Source organism: Crinia signifera, chromosome 6, assembly GCF_055691185.1.
Source record: "Crinia signifera chromosome 6, ASM5569118v1, whole genome shotgun sequence".
NCBI classification, from domain to species: domain Eukaryota; kingdom Metazoa; phylum Chordata; class Amphibia; order Anura; family Myobatrachidae; genus Crinia; species Crinia signifera.
In genome coordinates this window covers 158,295,836-158,311,134 of record NC_139222.1, presented here as the reverse complement: position 1 = coordinate 158,311,134, position 15,299 = coordinate 158,295,836, and the positions used below count along the sequence as shown (strand labels likewise).

General features: G+C 44.7%; 1 protein-coding gene across 4 annotated transcripts in view; it reads right to left on the bottom strand.

Moving 5' to 3' along the window:
* DLGAP4 (DLG associated protein 4) overlaps positions 1 to 15,299 on the bottom strand; it is a 157,648-nt gene that overhangs the window by 71,487 nt on the left and 70,862 nt on the right. For all 4 annotated transcript variants that reach the window (XM_083147772.1, XM_083147774.1, XM_083147771.1 and 1 more), the window contains 2 exons: positions 13,704 to 13,818; positions 3,912 to 4,485 (listed from right to left, as the gene is read on the bottom strand). In XM_083147772.1, the coding sequence (XP_083003898.1) occupies positions 3,912 to 4,485; positions 13,704 to 13,818 (689 nt within the window). The remainder of the gene's footprint in view (positions 1 to 3,911; positions 4,486 to 13,703; positions 13,819 to 15,299) is intronic.

Here is a 15,299-nt window from a genome sequence, read left to right as displayed (position 1 = left end):
TTAATTTATAGATTGCATCTGGTCGGCGGTAGCCTGCAAATATATAGAGCAAAGCTACATTTAGCATTTCTCCTGCTAGATCCGCCACATTCATCACCAAAAGGGTCATTCTGAACAATGATCTATTAAGCATATCATATTCAAAGCAGTTCACTCAAGTCCAAATTCAGGATGGCTTGGTAAACGCCGAATCGTTATGCGCTGAAACGCAGCCCGGTCAAATGGCCAACCCCCCAGCCACCGAATCCTCTTGGTACCATGCGAGGGGAAGTACGTGAACACATTCCCTCCCATGCATCCTGAAGGGGAGAGAAATCATTTGATGGTCACTGATCATCGAATGATTTTTCTCCCCTTCAGAAATAAAAGTCAGTCTTAACTGAGCAGGGATCGGCATGCCTGCGTTCCCAGACGAGTGCCCAGCGTTTTCTTGGGGATGCCCATAAAATGATGGGCATCCCCCCTATTGTATGTGAACCTGCTGCCGGTGGCTCAAAGGGGACCACATGCGACGTCTCCACTCAGAGAAGTCGCACAAGCATATGGCATGACGTTCAGTATAAAGTGGAAAAGGCTAAATAGGGCTTAAATATATTTAGAGCAAAATACTTGAACAACCGTAAATAAATGTACTTGTAATAAGCAAAGGTTACTAAGTACATAAATAAGCAAAGTTTACTAAGTACATAAATATGTATGGAAGGTACCACATATGCTCTACAAAGGTGAAGTCAAACCTTTTGCTCATCTACTTACATTTTCCCATGCTTATATATGACCTATAGAAACAGCAAATTTCACCATTAATAATTCATTAACCCTTTGAGTGCCAACATCTCTGTGAAATATGTGCAAAATATCCACTAAAATTGCCAGCGTCGCTCACATTTGTTATATATATTCAAATAAAAAATGTGTAAAAAATGATTATATTTCCTGTATAAGGTAAACACTACAGGTAATTATGATGAATGGAATAGTTTGCTTGGCAATCTTCACACCTATTTTGACAAATTTACTTGTCACTTAAAGGGATTAATAAAAACTTTTGGTACATGTGTATTAGCAGGGCGCCCACTAAGCAAATTGCTTAGTGGGCAATTCTGCGTAAGAAAATCGCATCGCATGGGCTGTTTTAGTGCCGTGCGATGTGATGCGATTTTCCTATGTAATTTATTCACTGCTCTCTTGGCCCCGGCGGATCGCATCGCATCACATCGCATTGCACCTCCCACAAAATCACTTGTGATCGCATGCGATTTTATAGGGTATGATGCCATTACATTAGCTATACACTTGTATGACATGGAATGAGGTTTTAGGCACCCCCCACTATCCACACCACCCCGAAGTGTGGCGAGCGGCGGCAGAACTCGTCCTCCCGACCTTTTCATACCCCCACTATCCACCTAGGCGTGGAGTTGATTTGATATAGTCTGGCGAGTGCAGCGAGCCACGAGACCGAAGCGTGGCAAGCGAACCGAGCCCACGCTTTGGGCTCGGTGGTTCGATGCGCATGCCACACTATTTAAACTCAACTCCGCACAGATGTGGATAGTGGGGGTATACAACGCTTCGGGGTGGCGTGGATAGTGTGTGTGTGGGGGGGTGCCTAAAACCTCCTTGCATGTCATACAAGTGTATAGATAATATAATGGCATCGCACCCTATAAAATCGCATGTGATCACATGCGATTTTGCGGGAGGTGCGATGCGATGTGATCCACTGGGGCCAAGAGAGCAGTGAATAATTTACATAGGAAAATCGCATCGCATCACACGGCACAAAAACGGCCCATGCGATGTGATGCAATTTCCCTACGCTAGCGTACGTATGATAATTGGGCGCCCTGCTAATACACAAGTACCAAACTTTCTTTAAAAATATTCATTTATTTTTCCCTTTCTTCCATTTACCAAAGAGGCAGTCTGGTAAGTAGCACCCATGGTAGTAACATCTGGGTAGGGTTCTGTCTCTTCATTACCAACCCCAATAGTCTACAACACCTCAGTCAGATAACAGAGCTGGGAAATGGCTTCCTTTTGTAGGAAAAATTCAGCAATGGCCCGTGCTCTCAATGTGGCCTATATAGACCAGCACCATATATTTACCATTTAAGACATCATATTACAGTGCATGTGAACAAGAATGGGGATTATGCTAACCTTTAATTATCTAAGTACATATACCGCCATCATTTGTTGTCAGTAGTTTACAACACCGTATAGGTCTCAAAATGTGCTGATGTGTATCCCCATCTGGGAACAGATCCGCTATGATAAATGCTACCAACAATCTATCAGAGACATTGGTTTAAATGGCAGAAAGAACCAAATAAGCAAGTCATTTTACATTAGAATGCCCATTAAAAATGTATAGTTTTAGAGTTATACTACAAATATTGATATATGCCAATTATTTAGCAGACTGACTGAAACAGCACATTGATTGGAAAATTATTTTCCATTTGTGATAGCATTGTTTTCAATGTGTTTTGTGAAAAGTAATAATACAAGCAATTGACTTACTTAATAGGCACTTTGCACACAGCAAGGCACCTATAATAAGGTCATGAATAAGAAATATCTCTGCAGCATGAACTGATTTTACTAATAAATATATGAATAGTTCCTTTTATTTACTGTTTCACTATGCGAATGCTAAGGCAATAAAGAGAATGAAAAAAGCACACATAAACACTACCCAGCGGTTTCATACATTCCTGTTGGGAACATTGTTACATATATAAATAAAAAAAATAATTCAAAAATATCTGATGAATATATGTGGATGTAGCTAAGGCTGGTTACACACTTGCTAATATAACATGTGTACAGCTGACTAACGATATCAGATTCTGTGTATAGCCATTATACATTATCCGTGAACAAAATGGTCTGTGCAGCACTGCAAACCTGATATTGGGCCTTATTCTGGTTCACTCTTAGAAGCACATTCCTTCTCAAATGGACAAAACCATGTGCACTGCCGGTGGGGCAGATATAACATGTGCAGATAGAATTAGGTTAAGGCCCATAGATTGCATATATATATATATATATATATATATATATATATATATATATGCAATCTCTAATACTGCCATCATTTATTAATTGATTCCACCTTGCTCCAGTGCCAAAAAACGTGTACATACCATCCACATACCCTATGCAAGGGATAACAAAGGGAGGGGGTTAAATGGTGGGGATCGCCAAAAACAAGTGATCCTCGCCATTTGACCCCCGCAACGGCCGCTCACCCTATTTAATGCACCAGGGATTCCCCCAAACAGCGAGCCTCACTATTTTAACGACTGCATACGTCATTTCCCCCTCACTCCAAAAACCTAGCGAGGGGGAAACAGCGTGTGCAGGGGGTCAGTTGAATACTGACCCTGCGAGCTGTGACAGCGAGCAAGCTGCACTGCTCACTGTCACAGCTCGCAAAAGGCATTGAATACACCCCTATAACACAACCAGAGCTTCATGAGAAATGGCATTGTAGATGTAGATGGCAAGATGATCACATGGAACAATGCCAGGGATTGTACAGAGTGATTACCTGAATAATATTTAGAATAGTGCTGCATTATATGGTAATGAAATGACCTAGAATGGCCTGGGATAGTGTTATATGACACAGTGATACTTTATACAGCATTGCTGCAATTAGTTAAAGACTTATGGAGAGATTACATTGAGTTATGAATATGAATGAGCAACATATACTATGCCAGATAAAGCTTTATCTACTGTAATGCTCAGTCATTCTGGCAGATGTAGCACAGCTTTAAAAAGTTTATTGGCTTAGGGTGAGATGCATGACAGACTTTGGGGTTGATGTGTCTGAAGCAATGTGAGGCTCTGCAAGTTGTCTTAAGGACCTAGTCCTGCTATTGTTAACTCACCGATGTGTCTGGGGAGTGTCCGGCTGGTGATTGGTAAAGGGGGAGACATGGACTGCAAGGATGTAGTGTCGTCATCTTGGGAGCAGCCGGCCTGAATGGCACGGAGGTAGCTGTGGCTGCGGGAGCGGAAGTAATTGGGCAGATGGAGGTCAAAAGCTTCAGTTTGGGATGGTTCAGGGTTCCCAAACACAGCCTGAACCAAGGGGTAATGCTCTCTCTTTTCTTCTACTGCCATTGGGTACCGTACACTTTCCTCCTCTGGGACTTGAGACAGGGGGTAGCGCTCCCTCTGCTCTTCAGGCAACTGACACAAAGGGTATCGCTCCCTCTGCTCCTCAGTCACCTGACACAGTGAGTATCGTTCTCTCTCTTCTTCCTCTACTGGACAAAGCTGGAATCTTTCCTGTTCCTCGGGATCTTCGCATAAAGTGTATCTTTCTATCGGCTCTTCTGGAACCTGACACAAAGGGTACCGATCCCTGTGCTCCTCTGCCACTTGGCATAGCTGGTATCTTTCCCTCTGTTCTTCTATTTCTTGTGTTTGGTACTGTAGGAGGCAGAGTGGTTCAGGATCCTGTGATGGGAGAGAAATGTCACCATTTTTTATTATTTAAACACTCCAATAACTATTATGCCAATGAGCCAATTGTCATTCTTAAGGTGCCCATACACAGGTCCAACTTTTCTCAGGACAAGTCGGACCTGATTTCCCATGAACTCCCCTGGCAGCTCTCTGGGAGGGCTTCCATATGATTTGGCACTTGATGTGCCATTTTTTACATGCAATAAATGGCATGTGATTTATCACATGTATAAGGACTTCCTGGGAGCTGCCGTGGGGTTTAAGGGAAGTTTGGTGCGATACATTGCGGGTGCTACAAAACAACATAGATGTTCCACTGATGGATCTGATTCCGATTAATCCTATGTGCTGCACATAGGATCACAGAATCCGATCCAATGCTCAGGAATGCACATCGGGTCCGAACTGATGTCAAACATCTCTAATTTGGCCAGTTTTCATCCAATATATTGGACCTAATTGTCGGAATTGGATGAGAACAGGCCAAATCACACCAGTGTATGGGCACCTTTAGAGATGTTTTCCTACACTACATGTGAACAAAGGTGAACAAAAAAAATCCATTGGCCCAGGATGTCTCTTACTCCAAAGGCCCCAAGTTCTGTTTTAAAGACTAAGGGGGGTATGCAATCACCGTCGAGCATCTCCCGTAGGGGAGATGCTCGACGGGCCCTATTCAATGCTGTCTTCCCCGACAGCATTGAACAGGGTTTCCCGGCAGAACGAGCCCGACATCTCTAGCTGTCGGGCTCGTTCTGCCGAGAACATCCGGGAAGTGACGAGCTGCCGGCTGCAGCTCGTCACTTCCCGGCCGCAACTCGCGGCCACGCCCCCTTCTCATCCCGCTGCAGGCGGGACATTGAATCCCGCCTGCATGTTCTCGGTCGAGCTGACCGAGAACGGGACCGGGTCACGGCGGGCGAGCAAGCTTGCCTGCCGTGACCTGAAGATTGAATACCCCCCTAATAAGTTAATAAACACTTAAAGGACTGAATTCACAGAAGTGGTATTATGAATTTTTAGTCAAGTCATTTTAAAATGAGACATACCCTTCTTAGCGCTCACTAAAGGTGTTATGTCCTCATTTCAGTAATTGACAAACAAGAGTCATTTAATATTGGGGGTAATTCAGATGTGGTTGGAGTTGCTATCACTGCTGCTTCCTTGGTGATGCAGCACTAATACTGTAGCTCTATATGGTGATGCAGCAGGAGGCATCTATCACAAGTAGGTGCTCCTGCCGAAGTCGAGATCCCACCTGCATCATAGGATGCAGACATTGGATCACTCACCATCAGTTGGCTTGCGGGGGGATGAGGACGGGGATGATCCTGGACTTCACTAATGTTAAATACTAAATGCATATCACTATGGTATTTAGTATTGTTAATAAATGGTGCTCAAGGTTTTCTAAAGGTAATTGAAATAAAAAAAAACGTACTTGTGTAGTTGCACGGCAGCACTTTTCAGCGGATCACATGCAAATTGTATGCAAATCGCATGTGATATTTGCATACGATTCACATATGATTCGATACGCGATGCTATTTAGCACACCCCCACTATCCACGTCACCCCTAAGCATGGCGAGCGCCGCGGTACGCGTCCTCCCAACCTGTTCATACCCCCACTATCCACGTTGGCAGGGAGTTCATTTTATAAAGTGTGGCGAGCGCAGAGAGCCACCGAGCCCAAAGTGTGGTGAGCGGCCGTGTAAAACAAGCCCGTAGGGTGGCAAGTGGATGCGGAATACACGTCCAGTAATCCGTGTCCGCTCGCCACGCTTCGGGATAATTTTTTGTGTCCGTTTGCCTCACTTTATAAAATCAACTCCACGCCGATGTGGATAGTGGGGGTATGAACAGGTCACGAGGACGCGTACCACTGCGCTCGCCATGCTTAGGGGTGACGGGGATAGTGGGGGCATCGCGTATGGAATTGTATGCAAATCGTATGCAAATATCATGCAATATTTGCATAATATTTGCATGCTATTTGCATACAATTTGCATATGATGCAATCCGCAGGGAAGTGCCGCCGTGAAACTACGCAAGTACCAAAAAAAACAAATAACTCTACCGTTATTTCTTTAATGAGGGGTATTCAATGCAGCCGGCTAGGGTGGTTGTACTGTGAGGATAGCTTCTCCTCACTGAAAATAAGCCCTCCGCACCGTCAAACCCCCTCGCCGTATTCAATGTTTGGGCAGAGGCCGGTGAGGATTCCCTTAAATGGCGAGGTTTGCCGCAAATGCAGTGAGTCCCCTGCCATTTTAATGGCCACACTCGCCGTTTCCACCTCGTCTCAGGGCGAGTGGCGAGGATTCATAGAATACCCTTACGCAATCAGGGCATTGAATACCGGTCAATAGCGCTAATTATGTAGTCAATAATACATAATAAATAAATTACCTTTTTAACACATGAAACAAAATCAACCAGGTTTTTTTTTTTTTCATTTTAAAGAATTTTAAGGTTCAAATGAACAAATTATTTAATGTTACTAACTGCCAATATAAAAAAAATCAGAATGATAGTCAAATTGATTAGGAATGATAAAACTTTACTTTTGTTATTTGACCACGCTAAAACTGATAGAAGGCATGCTGGGATGTGTAGTTCATCAACAGCTGGAGGGCCGCTTATTGCCCACCCCTGTGACTAGCCTATAGTAGATTATGGGATACTGCATTGTGCAGTGCACTCTCCCAAGTTGACCCAGAAGCACAGTGATAGCTCTTCCCTGGGACAGGCTCATAATATATTTTTCATTGGTATGTTAAATACATGTGAAAATATTAATTTGTACTTCACAAATTTAAGCATTAAAAAATGTATCACATCCTCAAAAACAAAAGGTGTGTCGTATCATTTTTAGCTCTTCCTCTAAATGGCTAGGAACATTTCATCCTTCCTTACTACAATAGTATTAAAATTATTTTGACACTTTCCACTCAAAATAATCAAATGTAATGAAAATCGATTTTGAGGCATTCAATTAGCTGATTAAATAATTGCAACTAATTGATCCCACAGGGGCCAACCAGTTAGCCCTGACAGATGGAAATATTGTTGATTAGTTCAACCTGCACAGAGGTAGGCAATACAAAATTCCCAATAACCATAATCACAGCCATGAAAATGCATGGATCTGGGAACTTAAAGATATATGTTTGGAGGGCACTTTCGCACTTTAAAAAATGACTCCTTGAATCGGTAGAATGGAACCTGTGGCAAGCGCAGCGAGCCACTGAGCCCATAGGTTGGCGAGCCCACAAGGATCTTTTTTTTTGCGATAGCCCCCATCCCCTATCAGAGTACCAGTGGCTAAGATTCTGATGTCGGTAATACAATATTACTAATCCCCGTGGGTTTATTGAGAAGGGGTGATGCTAAAATGGCAAAATTCTAAAACAGGGGTGGGGAACCTCCGGCCCGCGGGCTGGATATGGCCACCACACCCAGTATGTCCGGCCCGCCCACCTGCCTATATTACAGCCGCCCGCCCGCCTATATTACAGAAGTATCATCCGCCCGGCCGCCTATATTTCATACCAGCCGCCGGGGATAGCTGCTGCCGCCGGGGAGATGTGCATAAGACGCGCCCGCCAATCACTGCCGGCGCATCCCATCCACAGCCACTGTGACTGGCGGGCGCGTCTTCTACACATCTCCCCGGCGGCAGCAGTAGCAGCCATCCCCGGCGCCTGGTATGTAATATAGGAGGGAGGGAGGGCGGGCGGGCGGATGATAATACATCAGTAATATAGGCGGGCGGGCGGCTGATACATCAGTTATATAGGCAGGCGGGCAGCTGATTAATCGGTAATATAGCCGGGCGGGTGGCGGGGGAGATGTGCAGAAGACGCGCCCGCCAATGCTGCTTCTCTCACCCTCCCTTCCCCTGTGACTGACACATCCAGGGGTTGTCATTTACCCCTGGATTCACCCCCAAACAGGTTAATGTGATTATGTCTGATTCTCATAATCAGACATAATCACATTAACCTGTTTGGGGGTGACACCCCCCCTTCCTCCACACTGTCACTTTTTATGGTGTCTCTGCCCACATGTATATGTCGCTGCCCGTGTGTATAATGCCCACATGTATATGCCGCTGCCCGTGTGTATAATGCCCACATGTATATGCCGCTGCCCTGTGTATAATGCCCACATGTATATGCCGCTGCCAGTGTGTATAAGCCCACATGTATATGCCGCTGCCCGTATGTATAATGCCCACATGTATATGTCGCTGCCCGTGTGTATAATGCCCACATGTATATGCCGCTGCCAGTGTGAATAATGCTCACATGTATATGCCGCTGCCCGTGTGTATAATGCCCACATGTATATGTCGCTGCCCGTGTGTATAATGCCCACATGTATATGCCGCTGCCAGTGTGAATAATGCTCACATGTATATGCCGCTGCCCGTGTGTATAATGCCCACATGTATATGACGCTGCACTGTGTATAATGCCCACATGTATATGTCGCTGTCAGTGTGTATAATGCCCACACGTATATACCGCTGCCCGTGTGTATAATGCCCACATGTATATGCCGCTGCCCTGTGTATAATGCCCACATGTATATGCCGCTGCCAGTGTGTATAAGCCCACATGTATATGCCGCTGCCCGTATGTATAATGCCCACATGTATATGTCGCTGCCCGTGTGTATAATGCCCACATGTATATGCCGCTGCCAGTGTGAATAATGCTCACATGTATATGCCGCTGCCCGTATGTATAATGCCCACATGTATATGTCGCTGCCCTGTGTATAATGCCCACATGTATATGCCGCTGCCAGTGTGAATAATGCTCACATGTATATGCCGCTGCCCGTATGTATAATGCCCACATGTATATGTCGCTGCCCGTGTGTATAATGCCCACATGTATATGCCGCTGCCAGTGTGAATAATGCTCACATGTATATGCCGCTGCCCGTGTGTATAATGCCCACATGTATATGACGCTGCACTGTGTATAATGCCCACATGTATATGTCGCTGTCAGTGTGTATAATGCCCACACGTATATACCGCTGCCCTGTGTATAATGCCCACATGTATATGCTGCTGCCCTTGTGTATTATGCCCACATGTATATCCCGGTGCCCTGTGTATAATGCCCACATGTATATGCCGCTGCCAGTGTGTATAAGCCCACATGTATATGCCGCTGTCAGTGTGTATAATGCCCACATGTATATGCCGCTGCCCTGTGTATAAGCCCACATGTATATGCCGATGCCCGCGTGTATAATGCCCACATGTATATGCCTCTGCCCTGTGTATAATGCCCACACGTATATGCCGCTGCCCTGTGTATAATGCCCACATGTATATGCCGCTGCCCTGTGTATTATGCCCACATGTATATGCCGCTGCCCGTGTGTATAATGCCCACATGTATATGCCGCTGCCCTGTGTATAATGCCCACATGTATATGCCGCTGCCCTTGTGTATTATGCTCACATGTATATGCCGGTGCCCTGTGTATAATGCCCACATGTATATGCCGCTGCCAGTGTGTATAATGCCCACATGTATATGCCGCTGCCCTTGTGTATAATGCCCACATGTATATGCCGCTGCCAGTGTGTATAATGCCCACATGTATATGCCGCTGCCCTGTGTATAATGCCCACATGTATATGCCGCTGCCCTGTGTATAATGCCCACGCGTATATGCCGATAATTGATAATTTTTATATGGCCCCCGAAGGGTTTTCAAATTTTCCAAATGGCCCTCGGTAGAAAAAAGGTTCCCCACCCCTGTTCTAATAGAATCTCATCATATTGGCAGGGTTAATATGCCTGCTTTCTCTTTTTTGTCAGGATAACGGGTGCGCTGTGCGCTAGTGTCCTGGATATTTCAGACTCTATAATATTGGGTGATCTTAATGGAAAGGACTTCTAAACATAATGAAGACAAAGCAATTAACTTATCATAAGATTTTATTGCTCATATATTTAATTATTTCATCTGTAACGCCCTCCGTTTTTTGTACTTGTGCATTATTGTTTGATCATTACTAACAGGGACTAACTGAGAGGTGCTCTGTTTATCTAGTGCAAGATAAACGCATTGTGTTTTTTTGTTATATCTCTCTCTTCTCTCCTCTGAACATGTGTGGCCGTCCAGTTGTCCTCCAAATTCATGCCAAGAAATCAAGTAATTTGCAGTTTATGCAAATACAGTTTACTCACGTTGACAATAAGATAATCTAGACCTATATTTTAATCATGAATAGCATTTTATTGCAAATACTGGCCACTAGGTGGACCTCTATAACATGTATAAAACTTCATAATTCAACACTGCAACCAGTATTTGTGGATTTTCTTAACCGCTTCAGTGGTATGCCTGGAAATTTCCAGGCATACCAATCATAAGTAGGTGTGCACCATTGGTGCCTCCAGTTGTCCACTGGCACACCACCTCTAGGGGCAACCCCCCCTCCCCACACACACACACACATAGCTCCCCATACCACTTTCCACCCCCAACAGTCACCACGCCAACGATCGTAAGCCGTGGCTCCCCTGCTGCTGCCCCCACCGCCATTCGCAGCAGTGACCAGGCCCCATACAGGAAAATTTGAGGCTGTTGTGAGCGCTCGGCAGTTCGGGTGCCCAAACACATAAATGCCCGAGCAGCCCCGAACTTCCCTGAGCGGCTGCAAATAGTCAAAGCCAGCAGCAACCCCAGGGAACAGGGGCTGCTGCAGAAGGCATCGGCTGCCCCTTCTGTGGTGAGTATTTCTGGGGCAGGACAGACCTGCCCTGGTAGGTTAATGATATAAAAAAAAAAAAAGATTCATACTGAACACACATACTTTTATTATGTTTGAATTGTTTTTTTGGTACTTGTTTCCTAGAACGGCCACAATCGCGGGCATCGTGTACCTTAAAGTTAAGGTACACGATGCCCGCGATGGACCCGATTTCCTTTGAAACCAGGTCCATTTTACCGTCAACGTGGATAGTAGGGGTATGAAAAGGTCGGAGGATGCGCACCGCCGCCGCTCGCGGGCTCGCTGCGCTCGCCACACTTCGGGTTGGCGTCAATCGTGGGGTGGCGGCGTTGAGGGGGTAAAATTGGGGGTCTGGGGAATATTTTACATTGAATCCAATGTAAAATAGGGTCGATCGAGTCGGTCGCATCGCATGTGATTTGGTCGCATGCGATGCGACCGACGCGATTTTTCCGACACGACCACCCCGATGCAAATCGGGGTGGCCGTGCTAGGAAACAAGTACCTTTTTTTTTTCTAGCATTTTAGTGATAGTTTCAAATACTATGTATTGCAAAAAAAATGAAAATTGAACAAGCAGCTTTCTAATAAACACAAAGTAAAAATACAAATGTACTTAAAGTCACTGAATAATGATTTTTAGTATTAAATATGTTTACATGTGTTTTTCTATCATTAAAAATGCATGTAAAATGAAAATAAAATTGCACCTGTGAAAGCATAGCCTAAGGCAGAGGTTCCTAAACTCCCCCATTATAGTCCAGAATTTAAGGATAGCCATACTTGAGTACAGATGAGCCGTGTACACACGGCAGCAAAAGGGTCTGAAATCGATGGGAATATGGTCGCTGACGACCATATTGCCAGTGATGGGAGTGTGCCCCGGCGATAAATCGCCGGGCGCGTGCTCCCGTTTTCAGCCCCATTATAATCGCTGGTCGCAGGAGCTTGCTCCTGCGACCAGCTGATTACCTCTGCAGCTTCCCCGGCAGAGGCTTCTTTTCATCAGCGACCATCTCTGGTCGCTGATGAAAAGGAGACACTGAGCAATATATTGCTAGCACTATATTGCAGAGCAATATATCTCCGCCGTGTGTACGCACCTATGGTTAAATCAAATTGACTGAGGTGCTAGTTCATACCCCTTTCAGACAGAAAAATCCCAAAAACCCAGGTATTTCCCGGATACAAAAACCCGGGTACAACTAGGCAGCAAGGGGCTGACCCCCTTTCACACAGGAGCAAAAACCCGGGTATTTCCCGTGTCGACCCCTTTCACACAGAAGCCGGATTTTTCCTGCAAAACTCTGTGTGTCATAAGAAAAGGACAGTTTTAAAGGCCACACAGAGATGAGGTCATCAAAAGTGGGTGGTGACTGCTCACTGCATTGCATTAACCATGGCATGACACAAGGATATGTTGTAAACAAGTTTTATTGTTTTTATATACTGGAAGGTACATGTTACCTCACATGGCTGTCAGTATATTTGCAATGTTTGAGTACACTGTGGCATCTTTGACTGTCCCAGTCATCTGTTTGCCGATATCCTCCTCCCCTCTTGCTTCTACCAGTGGGCCATACTATCCTTTTTTCAGCTCCCTAATGACCTCAGAGGCCAGCTCCATTGCCATGCCCTCCCAGCCATTCAGAGAAGCCTATCCTCACAACCAATCAGCCAGCACCCCACATGGAGAGCCAATCAGTGCCTTACAATGTGTAATAATCCCAAAAACCCGGGTCGTTTCCTTTCAGACAGCCGGCGACCCGGGTTTTTGGAATCCAGACCCGGGAAAAACCCAGGTAAATACCTGGGTCGAAGTCCCGGAACTTTAGACCCGTGTTGACCCTTTCAGACAGAAGAAAAACCCGGGTCGACACGGCAAGAGCAGGGAAATTCCCGGGTCTTTTTTTCTGTCTGAAAGGGGTATTAGTCACCTGTGCTAAAGGATGGATATCCTAAAAACCATTTGCAGTAGACTCTATTGCATTGCAGCATGGGCAGTGTAATGGTTAGCATTACTGCCTCACAGTGCTGAGGTCATGGGTTTGATTACCACAATGGCCCTAACTGTGCAGAGTTTATATATTCTCCCCGTGCTTGTGTGTGTTTACTCCAGGTGCTCTGGTTTCCTCCCACAATCCAAAAATCTACTGGTAGGTTAATTGGCTTCCAACAAAATGAACCCTAGATTGTCTGGTTGTGCATGTACATGTAGTAGGGAATATAGATTGTAAGCTCCACTGGTGCAGGGACTGATGCGAATGTTCAATATTCTCTGTAAAGCGCTGCGGAATATGTGTGTGCTATATAAGAAACTGTTAATAAATGACTAAATAAATACTAGAGATGAGTATTCACATGGTTCCTCCTACCTCTTAAACCATCCCTGTGGTGTCTCTTTGCCAAATTATAAAAACCTGACCCTTTTTCTCACCTGGCACAGGCTGCTCTCCTCTGTTACACTTTCAGTCAGTTGATTGTAATCCTCATCCCAGCTCGGAAACTTTGGAGGGGACAGAATGTCCATGGAGTCCACACGGTCCAGACTCCTGAGGGGAAACCGCAAAGAATGTTATAAAATATATGTCAGTTTTTATTTTTCAAGACAGACAAGTCAACCGATATAGGGGCAGATGTATTAAGCCTGGTGAAGAGATAAACTGGAGATAAATTGGAAGGAGATAACGCACCAGCCAATCAGATCCCAACTGTCATATTTCAAACACAGCTGATTGGCTGGTGCGTTAACTCTTCCAAGTTATCTCCACTTTATCTCCAGTTTATCTCTTCTCCAGGCTTAATAGATCTGCCCCATTGAGTGAAATACTTGCCTACTTTTGAAAACTAGTTTCAGGGAGGTTATAGTTGGTAGTAGAATTTTGCAAAGCGCCCCATTGAGGGGGTGTGTCATGCTCCACCCAAAGGGTGTGTCTAGTTCCATATATGGAATGATTGTGAAAAGAGATTGTGAGCATGGGTTTGTACTGCTACATCTGAGAGGAATCTTTTAAAATGACTGATATCCAAATGTAGATGAGCCCCAAAGCAGTTAGTAAGAGCTACTGTACTTGCTAAAGTCAATATAAATGTATCTATCACTCATTACATTTTTCCTCCAAAAATGTAACAGTGTAATGTGGGTTAGGAGAAATGAGGGACATTGCTAGACTTATAAGGGAGAGAGGGAGATTGCTGCTATTTCAGGGAGTCTCCTGCAGAATGCAGAAGGGTAGGCAACTACTGTTTGTATAGAGAAATTCAGTACAAAGTACCTAACGATACATAGATTAAAATAATTATTTATGGGGAGAATGCATCATTATTTTTTTTTACATATATACATAAATAAAGCAATGTTCAGAGTGTTTTGGGCTCTTGTTAGTTTCGGTGTCTTTGCATCCTGAACATTATCAGGAAAAAATACACATATAAAAAAAAGTGCATTTACTACATGTGCATATGTTCAGCTGAATGTATCTCTAGACTTATATCATACCTCCCAACATGACCCCCTCCAGGAGGGACTCAATGCTCTGCTCCTGCACTTCCCTCTTACATTGTAATTGTCATCACCTATGTTGAAGAACCTTTCTTAGCAATCTACCTGTTCAACACAAATGAGGGTAATCATACATTAATAAGAAAGTCCAGGAGCTATCCTCAGAGAGGGCTCCATGCTTTCATTTGGCGAAATCCAAGCCTCCTTCTCAGTCTCCACCAAGCACTTTTATTTCTCCAACTGCGACATTGGTTACAGAGCACAGCCCCCCCCCCCCAACAAAATAGTGCCAATACCCAAATACATCCTTCATAGACTTAATAGAACAAACACCAAGGGCTCCATCACCTGGTTGTACAATGTACTCACGGACCCGCAGCACCCTGTTAAAACACGCTCCCAATGTAAATAGGAGCATGATCTTACGAGCCCTCTATCTGATGACGACTGGAAAACCATCTTCCACAACTGTTTCCATATCTCCAAATGTCAGTCCCATACAGAACAATTCTACCAACTGGTACACAGGCT